The sequence below is a fragment of the Oncorhynchus mykiss genome, unplaced genomic scaffold, assembly GCF_013265735.2.
Source record: "Oncorhynchus mykiss isolate Arlee unplaced genomic scaffold, USDA_OmykA_1.1 un_scaffold_320, whole genome shotgun sequence".
NCBI lineage: Eukaryota > Metazoa > Chordata > Actinopteri > Salmoniformes > Salmonidae > Oncorhynchus > Oncorhynchus mykiss.
Genome location: NW_023493769.1, coordinates 44,118 through 62,100, shown reverse-complemented (window position 1 = coordinate 62,100; position 17,983 = coordinate 44,118). Strand labels below are relative to the sequence as shown.

General features: G+C 43.5%; 2 protein-coding genes across 2 annotated transcripts; one reads left to right on the top strand and one right to left on the bottom strand.

Moving 5' to 3' along the window:
* Positions 1-619: 619 nt before the first annotated feature.
* LOC110536334 (zinc finger protein 366) lies at positions 620-14,111 on the bottom strand. Its single transcript, XM_021622070.2, has 8 exons — positions 13,947-14,111; positions 10,073-11,101; positions 8,423-8,590; positions 7,990-8,140; positions 7,591-7,677; positions 7,119-7,310; positions 5,554-5,728; positions 620-2,007 (listed from the first exon to the last, which is right to left on the bottom strand). Exons 2-8 carry the CDS (start codon positions 11,095-11,097, stop codon positions 1,226-1,228), a joined length of 2,580 nt encoding a protein of 859 aa, XP_021477745.2. The 5' UTR covers positions 11,098-11,101; positions 13,947-14,111; the 3' UTR covers positions 620-1,225.
* A 2,345-nt stretch (positions 14,112-16,456) lies between these two features.
* On the top strand, positions 16,457-17,687 carry LOC110536335 (isotocin-neurophysin IT 2). The gene is made up of 3 exons (XM_021622072.1): positions 16,457-16,655; positions 16,935-17,139; positions 17,240-17,687. Exons 1-3 carry the CDS (start codon positions 16,536-16,538, stop codon positions 17,377-17,379), a joined length of 465 nt encoding a protein of 154 aa, XP_021477747.1. The 5' UTR covers positions 16,457-16,535; the 3' UTR covers positions 17,380-17,687.
* The last annotated feature ends 296 nt before the right edge of the window (positions 17,688-17,983 follow it).

Sequence of the window (17,983 nt, the reverse complement as noted above, 5' to 3'; positions counted from 1 at the left end):
TTACACTGCTGCTACTCTCTGTTGTTATCATTTATGCAATAGTCACTTTAATAACTCTACCTTCATGTACATATTACCTCAGCTAACCGGTGCACATTGACTCTGTACCGGTACCCCCTGTATATATTCTCACTATTGTTCTTTTTCTGTTGCTTTTTAATTACTTTGTACTTTTATTTCTTATTCTTATCCATATTTTTTAAACTGCTTTGTTGGTTTGTTGGTTAGGGGATCGTAAGCATTTCACCTGTTGTATTCGGCACATTTGACTAATACAATTTGATTTGATTTGAATTATCAGCAGGACATTTCACCATATACACAAGGCTTTGACAGAGTCATACTGAAAGATGCTGTGGAGTTGATAAGACAGGAAGGGACTACAGATAGGCTACTACTCAACTCTATATGGGGCAGATACCCTATGTGGCCCAGGGATGCTGTACTACTATGGCTGACCCTTTAAAACAACACATTTTACTGCATCTATCAGGTGTATATGACTATATACCATAGCCTTAATACCCTGTGGTGTGCCTTCTCACTATCCTTTACACGTGAAAATATTAAACACAACCTTGTGTTTTAAAATCTCAGTTCATTTTTTTATAAATACAGATTACAGACACTCATTTATTTCAAAGTCAGTCACTCAAGCGTTTATAAGAAATCACAAAATCATGGCTTCCCTCATTAGATGAAATAACTTTTGTTGACTCATTACATCACACAACAAAATAACACAATTTACAGACTAATTCAAATGTTCAGTAGAAAATCATTTAAAACTACCATTACAAAAGATAAATGATTGTTATCACATTGAAATCCCATGCTCATTAATTACAGATTGGCTTTATAAAAGTACTAGTTAAAAAGTAACAATTTAGGACAAAATATTTTCATATTTTCTTAACCATTTTCATTTTATTTACATCACAATTTCATGCAAATGTAACATTTTCTTAAAGACACATATTTTCACATGCACAAGTATTGTCAGTCCTATCAGTCTGAAATACAACACGCTTCACAGCTTGTTCAAGGTACTACTTAAATATCTCCCCACCCCTTTTGGAATGGTTCTTGACCCTCTTCTCTTCAGCACAGTAGCCTATTCCCTACTCCTTTTCCTCCTGCTAAGAATGTCTATGCTTCTTCCTCTGTTCTTCCTTTACCCTGCTTCCAGCTCTCACCAAATCCTATTCTTTCTCCTCATCAGGCCCTATGGTTTCTGATAATAAACACCTGGGTCTGAGTGGTAGTCTCTTTCACATGGTTCAGGTATGTCCATCATCTCTTCACCTGCGTCAGAATGGTAGACCTGGTCACCTATCTCTAGCTGGTCAGGGTCAGGCTTATACAACTGGTCATCTAACTCTGAATCTGAGTGGTACACATGTTTCCCTCTATTACCTGACCCAGGGTAACGCACATTGGCACCTATGTGGTGTCCACCTGCCTCTTGTTCATACAGCTGGCCCCCCAGCTCGGAGTCGGAGTCATACACCTGTCTACCTGTCACACGCTGGTACACCTTTTCCTCTGCATCACCTGGCTCTGACACAGGCTGATAAACCTCTTCATCTGCCCTAGGCGGGTACAACTGTCCACGTGTTTCCATGTCCTGTCCATACACCTGTCTATCTGTCTCAGACCTGTACCTCTGTCCACCTGTCTCCATGTCCTGTCCATACACCTGTCTATCTGTCTCAGACCTGTACCTCTGTCCACCTGTCTCCATGTCCTGTCCATACACCTGTCTATCGGTCTCAGACCTGTACCCCTGTCCCCCAGTGTGGTGTTGGTAGACCTCAGGACTGTACTGGCTCCTCCTGTACAGGCTGTCTTCCTCATCCTCCACGCTCTCCCCGTCCGATTGGGAGAGGCTCAGGCTGGGCCGCGGTGGCCGGGGCTTCTGGGAGAGGTCAAAAGGCTCTTCCTGTCTGGAGCGGGCCCGAAGACCCAGAGGGGCTGACAAGCAGAACCGCCCCCGCCGCCTGAACACTGGAGGAGAGACACATGATACAATCTGAATTTGCTGAACACTGGAGAACAGAGACACATATCACAACAGAGATACGTATTTAGTATTTTATTAGGATCCCCAATTACAGTGCCTTGCGAAAGTATTCGGCCCCCTTGAACTTTGCGACCTTTTGCCACATTTCAGGCTTCAAACATAAAGATATAAAACTGTATTTTTTGGTGAAGAATCAACAACAAGTGCGACACAATCATGAAGTGGAACGACATTTATTGGATATTTCAAACTTTTTTAACAAATCAAAAACTGAAAAATTGGGCGTGCAAAATTATTCAGCCCCTTTACTTTCAGTGCAGCAAACTCTCTCCAGAAGTTCAGTGAGGATCTCTGAATGATCCAATGTTGACCTAAATGACCAATGATGATAAATACAATCCACCTGTGTGTAATCAAGTCTCCGTATAAATGCACCTGCACTGTGATAGTCTCAGAGGTCCGTTAAAAGCGCAGAGAGCATCATGAAGAACAAGGAACACACCAGGCAGCTCTGAGATACTGTTGTGAAGAAGTTTAAAGACAGATTTGGATACAAAAAGATTTCCCAAGCTTTAAACATCCCAAGGAGCACTGTGCAAGCGATAATATTGAAATGGAAGGAGTATCAGACCACTGCCAATCTACCAAGACCTGGCCGTCCCTCTAAACTTTCAGCTCATACAAGGAGAAGACTGATCAGAGATGCAGCCAAGAGGCCCATGATCACTCTGGATGAACTGCAGAGATCTACAGCTGAGGTGGGAGACTCTGTCCATAGGACAACAATCAGTCGTATATTGCACAAATCTGGCCTTTATGGAAGAGTGGCAAGAAGAAAGCCATTTCTTAAAGATATCCATAAAAAGTGTTGTTTAAAGTTTGCCACAAGCCACCTGGGAGACACACCAAACATGTGGAAGAAGGTGCTCTGGTCAGAAACCAAAATTGAACTTTTTGGCAACAATGCAAAACGTTATGTTTGGCGTAAAAGCAACACAGCTCATCACACTGAACACACCATCCCCACTGTCAAACATGGTGGTGGCAGCATCATGGTTTGGGCCTGATTTTCTTCAGCAGGGACAGGGAAGATGGTTAAAATTGATGGGAAGATGGATGGAGCCAAATACAGGACCATTCTGGAAGAAAACCTGATGGAGTCTGCAAAATACTTGAGACTGGGACGGAGATTTGTCTTCCAACAAGACAATGATCCAAAACATAAAGCAAAATCTACAATGGAATGGTTCAAAAATAAACATATCCAGGTGTTAGAATGGCCAAGTCAAAGTCCAGACCTGAATCCAATCGAGAATCTGTGGAAAGAACTGAAAACTGCTGTTCACAAATGCTCTCCATCCAACCTCACTGAGCTCGAGCTGTTTTGCAAGGAGGAATGGGAAAAAATGTCAGTCTCTCGATGTGCAAAACTGATAGAGACATACCCCAAGCGACTTACAGCTGTAATCGCAGCAAAAGGTGGCGCTACAAAGTATTAACTTAAGGGGGCTGAATAATTTTGCACGCCCAATTTTTTAGTTTTTGATTTGTTAAAAAAGTTTGAAATATCCAATAAATGTCGTTCCACTTCATGATTGTGTCCCACTTGTTGTTGATTCTTCACAAAAAAATACAGTTTTATATATTTATGTTTGAAGCCTGAAATGTGGCAAAAGGTCGCAAAGTTCAAGGGGGCCGAATACTTTCGCAAGGCACTGTAGCTGCTGTCAAGGCAGAGGCTACTCTTCCTGGGGTCCAAACAGGAAACAAAACACAACAAATAAAATACATATTATACATGACACACCTAATACAATTTAAAATACAATACATAACACAATACATAACTCAATATATAATACAATACATAATACAAAATATAATTCAATATATAATAACATACATAATACAATATCGTATAATACAATATATAACACAATACACAATCCAATATATAATGCAACATAAAATACAATATATAATACAACAAAGACCAATAGTGTGCAATCAATCTCTCCTCAACTTTGAGCCAGGAGAGATAGACATGCATGTTAAGACATTCGCCCTCCGTGTACATCTAAGTGCTGCTCTGTTCTGGACCAACTGCAATTTGCCTATGTCCTTCTTTGGTGCTACTAGGTAGTAGTCCAGGTGCGACAAAACGAGGGCCTGTAGGACCTGTCTGGTTGATTGAGATGTCACTTATTTACATAAGTATTCAGACCTTTTGCTATGAGACTTGAAATTCAGCTCAGGTGCATCCTGTTTCCATTGATCATCCTTGAGCTGTCTCTACAACTTGATTGAAGTCCACCTGTGTTAAATTCAATTGATTGGACATGATTTAGAAAGGCCAACACCTGTCTATATAAGGTCCCACAGTTGGCAGTTGGCAGAGCAAAAACCAAGCCATGAGGTCGAAGGAATTGTCCGTGGAGCTTCGAGACAGGATCGTGTCGAGACACAGATATGGGGAAGGGTAGGAAAAAATGTCTGCAGCATTGAAGGTCCCCAAGAACACACTGGCCTCCATCATTCTTGAATGGAATACGTTTGAAACCACCAAGACTATTCCTAGAGATGGCCATCTGGGCCAAACTGAGCAATTGGGGGAGAAGGGCCTTGGTCAGGGAGGTGACCAAGAACCCGATGGTCACTCTGACAGAGCAACAGAGTTCCTCTGTGGAGATGGGAAAACCTTCCAGAAGGACAACCATCTCTGCAGCACTCCACCAATCAGGCCTTTATGGTAGAGTGTACAGACGGAAGCCACTCCTCAGTAAAAGGCTCATGTGTGGGGATATTTTTTAATGGCAGGGACTGGAAGACTAGTCAGGATCGAGGCAAAGATGAATTAAGTAAAGTACAGAGAGATCCTTAATGAAACCTGCTCCAGAGCGCTCAGGACCTTAGACTGGGGAACCTTCCAACAGGACAACGACCCTAAGCACACAACCAAGACAATGCCTGAGTGGCTTCGGAACAAGTCTCTGAATGTCCTTGAGTGGCCCAGCCAGAGTCTGGACTTGAACCCGATTGAAAATCTCTGGAGAGACCAGAAAATAGCAGGAAATACCAGGAAATAGCTGTGCAGCAACACTCCCCATGCAACCTGACAGAGCTTGAGAGGATCTGCAGAGAAGAATGGGAGAAACTCCCCAAATACAGGTGTGCCAAGCTTGCAGAGTCATACCCAAGGAGACTCAATGCTGTAATTGCTGCCAAAGGTCCTTCAACAAAGTACTTATGTTAATTATATATTGCAGTTTTTTTATTTATATAAATTAGCAAACATTTAAAAATATATATGTTTTTGCTTTGTCATTACGGGGTATTGTAAAACAATTCAATACATTTTAGAATACGTTTGTAACCTAACAAAATGTAGAAAAGTACTTTCCGAAGGAACTGTTTATCCCAATTTGACTGGCTGTTTTTGATTTAGCTTCAGGGTAGGAAGGTTATAGAAAGTCTCACTGCAGAAAGGGAGGAACCATATGATGCATGTATCCATAGCCTGGAGTACTTACCTCTTGCATTCAGGCCCATGTCCATGATCCCGTGTTTGACCTTCATATGGCGGGTGAGGTTCCCCTTCAGAGTGAACTTGCTGGGGCAGTAGCGGCACTTGAAGGGCCTGCTGTCAGAGTGCAGGTGCATATGGCCCATCAGGTTATGCATTCTGTTGAACTCCTTCCCACACAGCTGAAAACAAGGAAGAACAAAAATAAAATAAATAAATATAAATAATAAATAAAATAAAATAAAATATGTGCTCACGGACAAACCAGTAAGGCACATGAATTGAAGAACAAACAGAATGTGGAACAGATTTATTTTCGGCATTAAAAGACTTCATCAGGCTCCTAGGAAAGCAGGGCATGTGCTTGGAAGCAACAGACAATCAGTTGATAAACCCAAACCAGCATTTTGGCAAACAATTATTGTAATTTTTCCTCAAACAAATGCATTGAATACCAACTATTGAAATAGTTTGTGTACACATTCCTTGATTACAATTTGGGAATTCCATTATTAATCAAACCACATCATAGCACTTCCTGGTATAAACACCATTCAAGGGTAGAAAAACGACGGCAAGTCTAGAACTGTGTCCACTTATCAAACTTTCTTCTCTATCAAACAACTAACATGTTAGATGACGAATCCTCATTCAGAGCTGTAATAGGAGCTGGATGCAATCGTGAACGTATGTGTGCAGACAGACAGACAGACAGACAGACAGACAGACAGACAGACAGACAGACAGACAGACAGACAGACAGACAGACAGACAGACAGACAGACAGACAGACAGACAGACAGACAGACAGACAGACAGACAGACAGAGAGAGAGAGAGAAAGGGCCAGAAGAGGAGGGATGGGAAGGGCAACTCCTGCTCTGTCCTTCCTCTGTATTCTTTTTGATTAGGGTTTCCTTCAGGAGGAGAGAGGGACTGTAAACTGTCCAAGAGGACCGTGAGAAAACAGGAAGTGTTCCCTCCAGCAGCAGAGAAAGCGAGATGAAATCTATTTGCGGGGCCTGATCTCCGGGGAGGCTGGGGGCCATTGTTAGAGACGCAGTTTGTGCAGCGATATCCTTCCTATGGAAGAGGAGGGATCTCACTGCCAAATCTTCTCTCTGTCTACATTCTCCTCATCGTCTCAACTCTTTAATCAGTGAACAAGGTCATACAGACACTCAGAAACAGTGTTGAGCTGCTTCAGAGCGTCTATTGGCTTCTCTAGACTTTATATTATAGTAATAAAACTTTGTTTGTGTTATTTGTTATTTTTTCCCCCCAATTTTGTGATATCCAATTGGTAGTTACAGTCTTGTCCCATCGCTGCCACTCCCGCGCGGACTCGGGAGAGGCGACGTTCGAGAGCCATGTGTCCTCCGATACATGCCCCGCCAAGCCACACTGCTTCTTGACACACTGCTCCCTCAACCCGGAAGCCAGCTGCACCAATGTGTCGGAGGAAAGATACCCTGGCTTTAATAAAAGGAGTTGTTGCAGTTGATTTTGAAATGTCATAAATGAAACTGTCTCTAGCGCTCTCCTCAACATATTGTACCATAAGAACACTCACCTTGCATTTGTAGGGTTTAATGTCAGAGTGGACAATCATGTGGGCCTTGAGGGTCTGTTTCTGGACAAAGCTCTTGAAGCAGAGGTGACACTGGTAAGACCTGATGTTAGTATGGATCAAGACGTGGCGCTTCATGTTTGCCAAGAGGGTGAACTCCCGACCACAGATACGACACTTGTGCTCCTTCACCCCCTGAGAGAGCGAGAGCGAGAGCGAGAGCGAGAGCGAGAGAGGGAGAGAGAGGGAGATATAATGTTTTAATTAATTGTTGTTTGTCTAAATAACCATCAGAGTGGAAAATTCTTACATGTTGACAAGCAAGGCCGTCAGGTACAAGAACGACAAGACAGACATGTTGGCATGACAAAAAGAGAGCGGATGCCTTGTATCGTCTGAAAAAGGCAGAATTGTAGGATTCTCACAATATTACATGACTGAACTTGTAGCTACGGTTACTGTAGCATGCACTCACATCTCTTTCTAAAGTCTCATTTGTCTGTTTGCTGGGCTCAAGGTTTTTGAGGAGAGCTGCTCTTTGTCCTGGCTTCACCATGTAGTACTAAAAGACAGTTTGAAGCAAAAACAATGATGTGAAATTTGTAGTATGAAAGTCATCATACTGTCATGTACGTATACCCCATAACAAAACCATTTAATGTCAACAAATGTAAAGGCCCTTGATGCAGGCTACGTGTCATGGCACCAGCCAGCTGATGCTGTCAACAGATAAAGCCTTAACAGCCCTTTGACCCACAGACACTTCATCTCCACAACACAACCTAGCCGTGCAAAGACACGTCCCTCTAAACACACATGTTGACATTAGTGGACAGCAGTACGCGGGCAGTATGAAAAGCCCACCCAGTCTTACCTTATGTGTGAGTGTGTGCTGTTTGAGGTGATGGGACTGTATGAACTCCATGCCACACTCGCTGCAGATGTATGGCCGGATGTCTTTGTGCTTCATCATGTGGTTCTGCAGCTGGCTGGGGTACTGGAAGCTCTTCTGGCACTCACTACACCTGGACAAAAAACAGACACTTGCTATACCTGGACAGAAAACTATTGAAATAGAATGAGAATTGGAATTGAGATAGAACTATAATTCTACACAGAAAACTCACACTCTGATGTGTCCTGGATTTAGCCAAAAAGTAACAGTTTCCTGATAACCTGCTTGTTGTTGTTTTTTTACTGTCAAACCCACAAAGCTTCCAGTGGTGGTAATGTAAAATATCTACAAGCAGAAATAGGGGTAACAGACACGAGGTATTGTGCAGCCCATCGGGTGTTTCTGGGCATACCTGTAAAGGGTGAGACCTCTGTGGGCCGTCAGGTGTCTCTTGAGCTGGGCCAGAGTGGGGAAGTCCAAACCACACTCCACACACACGTTCTCCTGGCCTTTCTCATGCTTCAGCTCATGGGCCCGCAGCTCACTAGGGTAGGCAAAACCCCTCCCACACACCCCACAACTAGAGAAGAGAGGGTAGGATAGGAGAGGAGTAGAAACAATAAACAAAATTAATAATTTGACCAAATATTTAGGAAGGGGTCATGGAGTCTGTGAAAGAAGAAACCACATAGAAAAAGTGATAAGCAAGTTAGGTAAAAAAAAATAATGCTTTATTGTGTTAGAGATTTCATGAAGCTTGTATCTAAACCAAAGTAAATCATTTTAAGATTGCTCTATACATCAGTTGTGGTCTCTACACGCGTAGAAAAAAGGGTTTCAAAATGGTTCTTCGGCTGTGCCCGTAGGAGAACCCTTTTTGGTTCGAGGTAGAACCTCGCTCAGTGGACAGTTTACTAGGTACACCCTATCTAGTTGGACCCCCCTTTGCCTCCAGAACAGCCTGAATTCTTCAGGGCATGGAAACATTACTCAATTCATATTAAAGGACCTAATGTGTGCTAGGAAAAAATTCCCCACACCATTACACCACCACCAGCCTGTACCATTGACACCAGGCAGGATGGGGACATGGACTCATGCTGCTTAAGCCAAATCCTGAATTTTCCATCAGCTTGATGCAACAGAAACCGGGATTCGTCGGACCAAGCAAGGTTTTTCCACTTCTCAATGTCCAGTGTTGGTGATTGCGTGCCCACTGGAGCCGCTTCTTCTTGTTTTTAGCTGATAGGAGTTGAACCCAGTGTGGTCGTCTGCTGCAATAGCCCATCCGTGACAAGAGCCGACTAATTGTGCGTTCCGAGATGCCGTTCTGCACACCACTGTTGTACTGCGCCATTACTTGCCTGTTTGTGGGCCGCCTGTTAGCTTGCACAATTCTTGCCATTCTCCTTCGACATCTCATCAACAAGCTGTTTTCGCCCACAGGTGTGCCGCTAACTGCATGTTTTATGTTTGTCACACCATTCTCGGTAAACCCTAGACACTGTTGTGCGTGAAAAGTCCCATGAGGGTGGACATTTTTTGAGATACTGGATCCATTACGCCTGGTACCGATGATCATACCTCAAATCCTCTTAGGTCTCTCTTTTGCCCCTTCTAACATTCAATTGAACAGTAACTGAATGCCTCGATGCCTGTCTGCCTGCTTTATATAGCAAGCCATGGCCACGTGACTCACTGTCTGTAGGAGTGAGCCATTTTCGTGAACTGGGTGATGTACCTAATAAACTGAGAAAACTGAGTCTATGTAGATACTTTTGTTAGAAAGAATACTATATTTCCCTTGATGGAGTGATGCTGAATGAAAAAATGGAAGGAAAAAAATTGGTCAACTTACCCCACTCTCCAATACTGATGACAATTTATGGACAGGTCTAAGTTTGTTCTATCCTTGGTCTGCGTTTGAGTCACAGACTAGGCATGTAATGTAAGGTCCTTGTTGAACTAATTTTCTTAATTCTCAGCTAGACTAAATAAAGAGTAACTCTCGTCTATTAACTCCAGTAACTCTAATCTAGACTAAGATGGTGCCATTACTGACCTGTACGGCTTCACGTCACTATGCTGCATCATATGTCTCTTCAGGTGGCTGGTCTGGGTGAAGGCCTTGTGGCACACCTGGCACTTGTGTGGTCGTGTGCCCTGGTGGGTGAGCAGGTGAGTGTGCAGGTGGCTCAGCTGCTTGAACCGATTCCCACACAGATGGCAGCTGTGAGGCTTGATCCCGCTGTGGCCCAGGATGTGTGTGACCAGGTTATACTTAGATGTGTATGACTTCTCACACGTACGGCACTTCCAACGCTTCTGGTTTCCTCCTACATCTACGTGGTAGCTGTCGTCGATGTGGATGTTGAGACCCAGCTTCTCAGCGCTGGTCATCCCACCTCGGGGCCCTCTGTCTGGGCTGCGCCGACTAGGTCGTGGTGCCTCTCCGGGGTAGAAGGCTCCAGGAGAGAGGTGCATGATGGGCCCAGGCATGAAGAAGGGGAAGTGGAGGAGGCTGGGGTGGAGAGGGGGGAAGAATAGGGGAGAAGGGTGGTGATGGAGGAGAGGAGAGGGAGGCCACAAAGGTGAGGGGCTGAGTGGTTCCTGTTTCACCTGCAATGGGAGGCCCATAGTGGTTTCATATCTGGACATAGCCCTGTGGTGCAGCTGGAGCCGGCTCAGGTCGATCATACCTTGAATGGGCATGGGAGAGGGAGGGAGACATGGGCGAGGAGGGAGGGAGAACGGAAGGTGGTTGAGATCAACAGTCTTGGTGTTGCCTCGACGCTCCACCTCCTCCATGTCTCCTGTAGGGGATTCGGAACCCTCCATTTTTTGTGGCCTTCTTTTGCGTTTTTGGGAACCTTCCCTCTGGGTGTAATGCATGCCCTCAGAGCCCCGTGGCAGATGGTGAGTCAGGGGGCTGTAGGCCTCTCTGGTCGGGAAGAGGGAGAGTTTGGTCGGGTTCAGGTAGAGTGGGGGTGGGCTCAGATAAAGACTGTGGTGAGAGACAGGTCTCAGGTCTTCCCTATGAGGACTCCTCCTGTCTGATCTGAAACCTAGCATGTCTGTGTCCATCATTTACCTGCATGGTGAAATATACAGAAGATATCAGTTATGTATGTCAACCATTACAATATGATTACCATAAGCATGCTTCTCCAACACCTGAGGAAGAGAACCAGTCCTTCTGGGTTACCTACCTACTGCACAGGTAGCCGTGACAACACTAATCGCTGTCCTCTGTTACATCGTTATAACCTGTCACTTCTCGCTTCTGTACTACCATCCCTTCTTCCTCTACCCTCCATTCCTCTGAAACAGGAACTAACGTTCACTTCTCCTCCTCTCTCTGCTTTGTTCATCTTTTTGCATGGATTAGTGGAAGGGCACTTCTCCTTTTGTCCTCCACTACAACGCTGTGTTAGATTTCTTACTTAGCTCTAGAGAAGCACAAGTTCCAAACAAATTGACCACTTTGTAGATCTGCATACTCTGCTTAAGAAGAGCCAACCAACTCCATCCACTATAGAGTGTGAATGATTGGATTAGTGTTGGCATTTTTGTAGTTATGAGCTGAAGACAGTAAGTGGGAGGGACACAGGAGATTGGCTGTGACAGAGGGAATCAGACAATCAAACAATAAAGTGTTCAACTTCTGCAGTTCGGCTAAAGGAGGACGAGACAATACTGTTAGTAGCCCTTTCCTGCAGTCAATGACCAAAAGCGCTCTATTTGGCCTCATGGGTGGAATGAATTTGATTATTAATAAAGATGATACAAAATATTGTGTTTCAATGTCAAATAAAGTGTAATATTGGAATGCAAACTCATAATTGAATAGATTTCAACACTACAGTGCATTCGGAAAGTATTCAGACCTTTTGACTTTTTACACATTTTGTTACGTTACGGACTTATTTTAAAATGGATTAAGTCATTTTCCCCCTCATCAACCTACACACAATACCCCATATTGACAAAGCATTGAAGGTCCCCAAGAACACAGTGGCCTCCATCATTCTTAAATGGAAGAAGTTTGTAACCACCAAGACATTTCCTAGAGCTGGCCGCCTGGCCAACCTGAGCAATCGGGTGAGAATGGCCTTGGTCAGGGAGGTGACCAAGAACCTGATGGTCACTCTGAAAGAGCTACATAGTTCCTCTGTGGAGATGGGAGAACCTTCCAGAAGGCCAAACATCTCTGCAGCACTCCACCAATCAGGCCTTTATGGTAGAGTGGCCAGACGGAAGCCATTCCTCAGTAAAAGGCACATGACAGCCAGCTTGGAGTTTGCCAAAAGGCACCTAAAGACTCTCAGACCATCAGAAACAAGATTCTCTGGTCTGATGAAATCAAGAATGAACTCTTTGGCCTAAATGTCAAGAGCCACATTTGGAGGAAACCTGGCACCATCCCTACGGTGAAGCATGGTGGTGGCAGCATCATGCTGTGGGGATATTTTTCAGTTGCAGGGATCAGGATCCAGGGAAAGATGTACTGATCAAAGTACAGATAGATCCTTGATGAAAACCTGCTCCAGAGTGCTCAGGACCTCAGACTGGGGTGAAGGTTCACCTTCCAACAGGACAACAACCCTAAGCACACAGCCAAGACAACGCAGGAGTGGTTTTGGGACAAGTTTCTGAATGTTCTTGAGTGGCCGATCGAACATCTCTGGGGAGACCTGAAAATAGCTGTGCAGCAACACTCCCCACCCAACCTGACAAAGCTTGAGAGGATCTGCAGAGAAGAATGGTAGAAACTCACCAAATACAGGTGTGCCAAACTTGTAGCGTCATACCCAAGAAGACTCGAGGCTGTAATCGCTGCCAAAGGTGCTTCAACAAAGTACTGAGTAAAGGGTTGAATACTTACATAAATGTGATATTTTTGTTTTTTATTTACAACACATTTACAAAAATGTCTAAAAACCTGGTTTTGCTTTGTCATTTTGGGTTATTGTGTGTAAATTGATGAGGGGGAAAAAACGATTTAATCCATTTTAGTATAAGGCTAAATGAGGAAAAGTCAAGGTGTCAGAATACTTTCCGAATGCACTGTACATCTGACACTGTACAGGTGTCTTCTTTTTTTGTTGTTGCCCATAACCATGTGTGTCAGCTGTATACTTTGGTTTCAAAGTCGATTTTTTTTAGCCCACTGCTGTAAAAGGTTAATTGTTAATGATGCCAGTTATGTAAATACAGTGTGCTATTTCTCTGAACTGCTATCAATCTACAGACCAAAACACTGAGAACTTCCAATGTTGATAGGGATTGGGATGGTGATGGTCATTATCAAGGATAAAGATTGGGGCACAATTCAATTATTGTTAATAAAAAGACACTTAATAATGGGCTACTCTAAGCTTCAATGTGTTATTCCAGTCACAGTGTATAAAAAATATCATGATGTAAAGTATGCGATGTAAACATATTACGATATTATGAAAACCAGTTAAATCAAATGTTTCCTCAAATGCAAACAGATGACAAGTAACCAGTCACATGTACCTGACTGTCAGACACTCAAGCAATTCATTATCAACCAGATGTCAATGCATATTCAAACACTTTCTCTATTCATTTTCATGAATCACCTCAAATACGTTCACTACATTACTCTGCTCCACACACAGTACTGTCAGATACACAAGTACTTACAATATCTCTATTTAGGCAACACACAGTTTCTCAACATTTTTTAAATGTTTCCCCAGAACCATGCCCTTACTATCTATTCTACACAGAACGGTGCAGTACTGAAAGACCACTCTGTCTCTTCCTCTCTCTCTCTGTCTGCCCTGCCAGTGTATATCCCCAGTGAAAACAATACAACACAACTAAGACAATAAAACAAAAGCCCCCCCATCACCCTCATGTCATGCCATGCCCTGTTAGTCCTCAGCTGGACCTGAGAGACTCACCTCTCTGTCCAGCGGTTGTGCAGTAGCTGTGTTAGGCTGTATTCCAGCTCCTGTAACAATCTCTCTGGCCTGCTGCTGTCCTGACAATGAGCCACCCATCCACGGACAGCATTTGATGTGACTTAAGAAAGAGAACAGGAACAATCGCTTTGTTCTCATTTTTCAGATGAGTACCTTCGGAGAGAAGGAAGGAAGGGAGGGAGAGGAAGTCAACAAGCCTTCCTGCTGAAAAATAAGGAAACACTAGATAGACATCTCAATTTCTCTACAAAATAAGGATTTACACAGCTTTGGGAGAGACTGGATGAGGCTTGTTTTAAACAATTGAATAGTAGTACAATGCTGATTGAATGTTGTGCATTTGTAAACAAGCATGGAAGTCCAGGAGAGGAGTTTTCAACTGCCAACACCAACAGTTCTGGGAATCACTTTCACAACCCTGTTTTTCCCATCCTGCAGATTACGCCTCACATGCTAGATTCACACGGCTTAAACATAACATCTGTGACGTTAGTTAGTGCAATAATGGCTTCAGGACGTGTGGAAAAAATGTGATGCTGGAAAGACAATTATGCATAGATGATTTAATTGACCAATTAGGAACCACCACAGAAAGGTAATGAATATGTTGTCATGTGAAGCTGGTGCATGCTCTGTGAATGCTCACGGTTATGACATAACATTTAAGTGTCTTGATGACATGACAGTGTTCCAAGTCATTTAGACGCACGTCTAAATCAAAGTGAAGCTCTGTCTGATCTACACATATACTAGGGTATCAACGTAATGACTAGGAATATTAGAGTATTTCAAGGTATTCCTTTGTTCAACTAGTCTGCTTTAGCCTCTTGAGTGATGGGTAGATTTTATTCAGCATTAACAGAAGGATTGAGTTGGCTCATGTATGACAGTGTAACATGTAGTGAGTCAATACAGCCACATGTGGGAAGGATAACCCCACTGCACCATGGGAGAAGAGCTCAGTTGGGCCATTTCAAATACTCTTTAAAAGTGATGAAGTGTGCATATACAACATATTTGAACTGGTCCATCATTACTCTCTCAGTCAGGCCAATACACAAGCATATAGACATGTTCCTGGAAGCAACACCCAGCCTTTACTTGTCTTTACTCACAGTGACTCTTCATAGTGGGTACTGGCTCTTAAAGGTTGAAAACTGTGATATCACATAAATCTTATGACACGTGTATGCACCAATCATCCGACGTAAACTCCTCCCCCACAATTTGCGTATATATTCACCCTGCCTTTCTGCATCAGTACAGGATGACTAAACCGGAAGGCACTAATTGAGCTCATCTCATTGGAAGAGTGAAAGTCTCTAATAGGAAGCCGATTAGCGTTGTCTCTGTTAACGGACTCGGTTAATCAATTAACCTAAGACCTCGACAATGTGTACTAATTACTATGAGGAATTAGAAAGTTTATTAAGGTGACATATCAGGTATATCGTGTGTGTGTGTGTATGTGTGTGTGTGCTTGTGTGTGTGCTAGTGTGTGTGCTAGTGTGCCAATGTGTGTAGCCAATAAAAAGCTCATAAAGTGCATTAATAAGATAACCCCTAGTGCAGGGTTCACCAACTGGGCTAAATTTGGCCCATGGGTGGTTTTATTTGGCCCCCCAAGTCTTCTGAGCAAAAATAATAATAATAATCACTTAAATTATAAAAATGGAGTGGAATTTTCATTGTTGGACATACCGGGAAATCAGCTCCAAGTGATTATAATTTAAGAAATGTTTTTTTAGTATTCCCACGCATAATACAGAGACACGTGATCATATACAAATATGAACAATGTTTGAAATGATTACATTTTAGTCAACATTTTATCTGTTTGGGCTTCTTGCGGTCAATTTTCAGTCTACAAATGATTTGTAATTGTGTTCCGGCCACCGACCCTCTGCTCAAGCAAAAATTAATCCGCAACTGAATCTAGTCGATGAAATGGTGTATAATCTCAGTAGGTACAAATATGTCTTCTTATCCCATTACTACATGGTGCTGTTTTCTCAATCCTTGAACTGGAACCATCTACAGGATGTAGCCAACTAGTCTGTCAGATAGTTAGCTAACACTGAAATACACTGCTCTACACTAATTGCCTCACAATCACCATCTCATTTCGTCATCTCTCTAATAATAGGTTCAGGTTCAACACATCCCCCCCATCCCAATGTACACACCAAACACTTCCCGTCTGTCTCATTCTTCTGACACCTCTCCTCTTTCACATGCATAGTCACGGACACAGGCCCTCCACTAATGATTGTCTCTATGGCTGAGGCCGCGCCAGGCCACTCACTGTATGACTGTACTACTGGCCAGGCATCTGCCAAGCCCAAGCCAGGGGCCAGCGCTATCAGGAGGGAGGGTGAGTAAGACAGGCTCATTAATTAACCCTAAGTGGATGTCAGGGGTCCGTGTCACTCCCCGGGAGAGAGGGGAGAGGGTATATAAGAGGTCTGGGTGCTACTGAAGATACATAACTTCAACATTCACCAGGGAGTCACTCCGAAACGAAGAAACACATTCGACTTGTACTCTATTCCTCTTCTCTCAGTAGAGATGACTGGAGCCGCTGTGTTCTTGTGTTTATTCTTCCTCATGTCTTTCTGTTCAGCCTGCTACATCTCCAACTGTCCCATCGGGGGCAAGAGGTCCGTCATGGACTCTCCACAACGTAAGGTGAGTGGCAACTGTATCTGTCTAGAATCTAGATCTACACTACTTAAATCGTATGTGTATTGTAAACAGCAGGCATGATTTGTCTTATGCATCAAGAGGAGTAGGAACTGAAAGTGAAGCTCTGTAGAAGCACTGAATTCTGAAGAATCTGAAATCTGAGATTTGACAATGAACCGTTACCTTCCCTGTGAAAAAAGGGAGTAAGAATGTTGATAAGAATCAATGTTTTTGAATGACTGTATAACTTAATACCCGATTGTCCCTTCTTTCCTCCTGCAGTGCATGTTGTGTGGGCCAGGGGAGCAGGGCCGCTGTTTCGGCCCCAGTATCTGCTGTGGGGAAGGGCTGGGCTGCTGGATGGGCTCCCCAGAGACGGCACGCTGCATGGAGGAGAACTACCTGCCCACCCCCTGTCAGGCAGGAGGGAGACCCTGTGGATCTGAAGAAGGACGCTGCGCTGCACCAGGCATCTGTTGTGACTCAGGTAAGGAAACTTCAATGTCATGTTTCTGGGATGATTTCTATGGTTATTCCACTGGTTCTAATATAGTGGTGGATAAAATGCTTTGCTTTCTGTATCTCAGAGGGCTGCAGTGCGGACCAATCCTGTCTGGCAGAGGAGGAAGGCGACAATCAAATCAGCCAATCAGAGGGCAGCGATGACGCCCTCCTCAGGCTCCTTCACATGGCTGGCCACACCCCTCCTCATCGAGTCCACCAATGAGCTGCCAATGATGCCAGGTTTCCATGGGGGTCACTTGAGAGATTGGTTGTTAGGATTTGTAGTTCAAGGTAACCTAGTTGTAGTTCATTGATTAATTCATCTATTTCACCTACACACCCATTTACTGGCCTCCTTCAGTTTATAGGCAACCTCACTGGATTGGAACCTGTGTACTCCTCTGTAGATTGCCTTTGTATTCCATACTAATATATTTTATGTACTGTATGTATAGGAATAGCTATCATTAATCTTACAAGTGTTAGGAGTCCACAGGTGTATTTTAATAAAACGTGAGAGTGTGCATGGTTTAGGCAGTTTTCTCTATCAGCTAAACAATTACCAGTTGTTTAACATCTACATCAGAAACCTGTGGTTTAACAGCTAACATTAAGTGTATAATTTGTAAGGTTATTTTTGAATGATCTAGAAGAAAAATAATATTTAGGTGAGGTGCTGGCTAGCGGAGCAGAAAACTTGAAAATTAAAGAGAGCCGCACACTCTAGGAGCTCAAATGCAACAATGTAATTACTAAGGTTTCGACAGCCAAGCTGTCTTCATCAGGGTCTAATCACAAACACTGCGGGATGACTCGTTTATATAGTG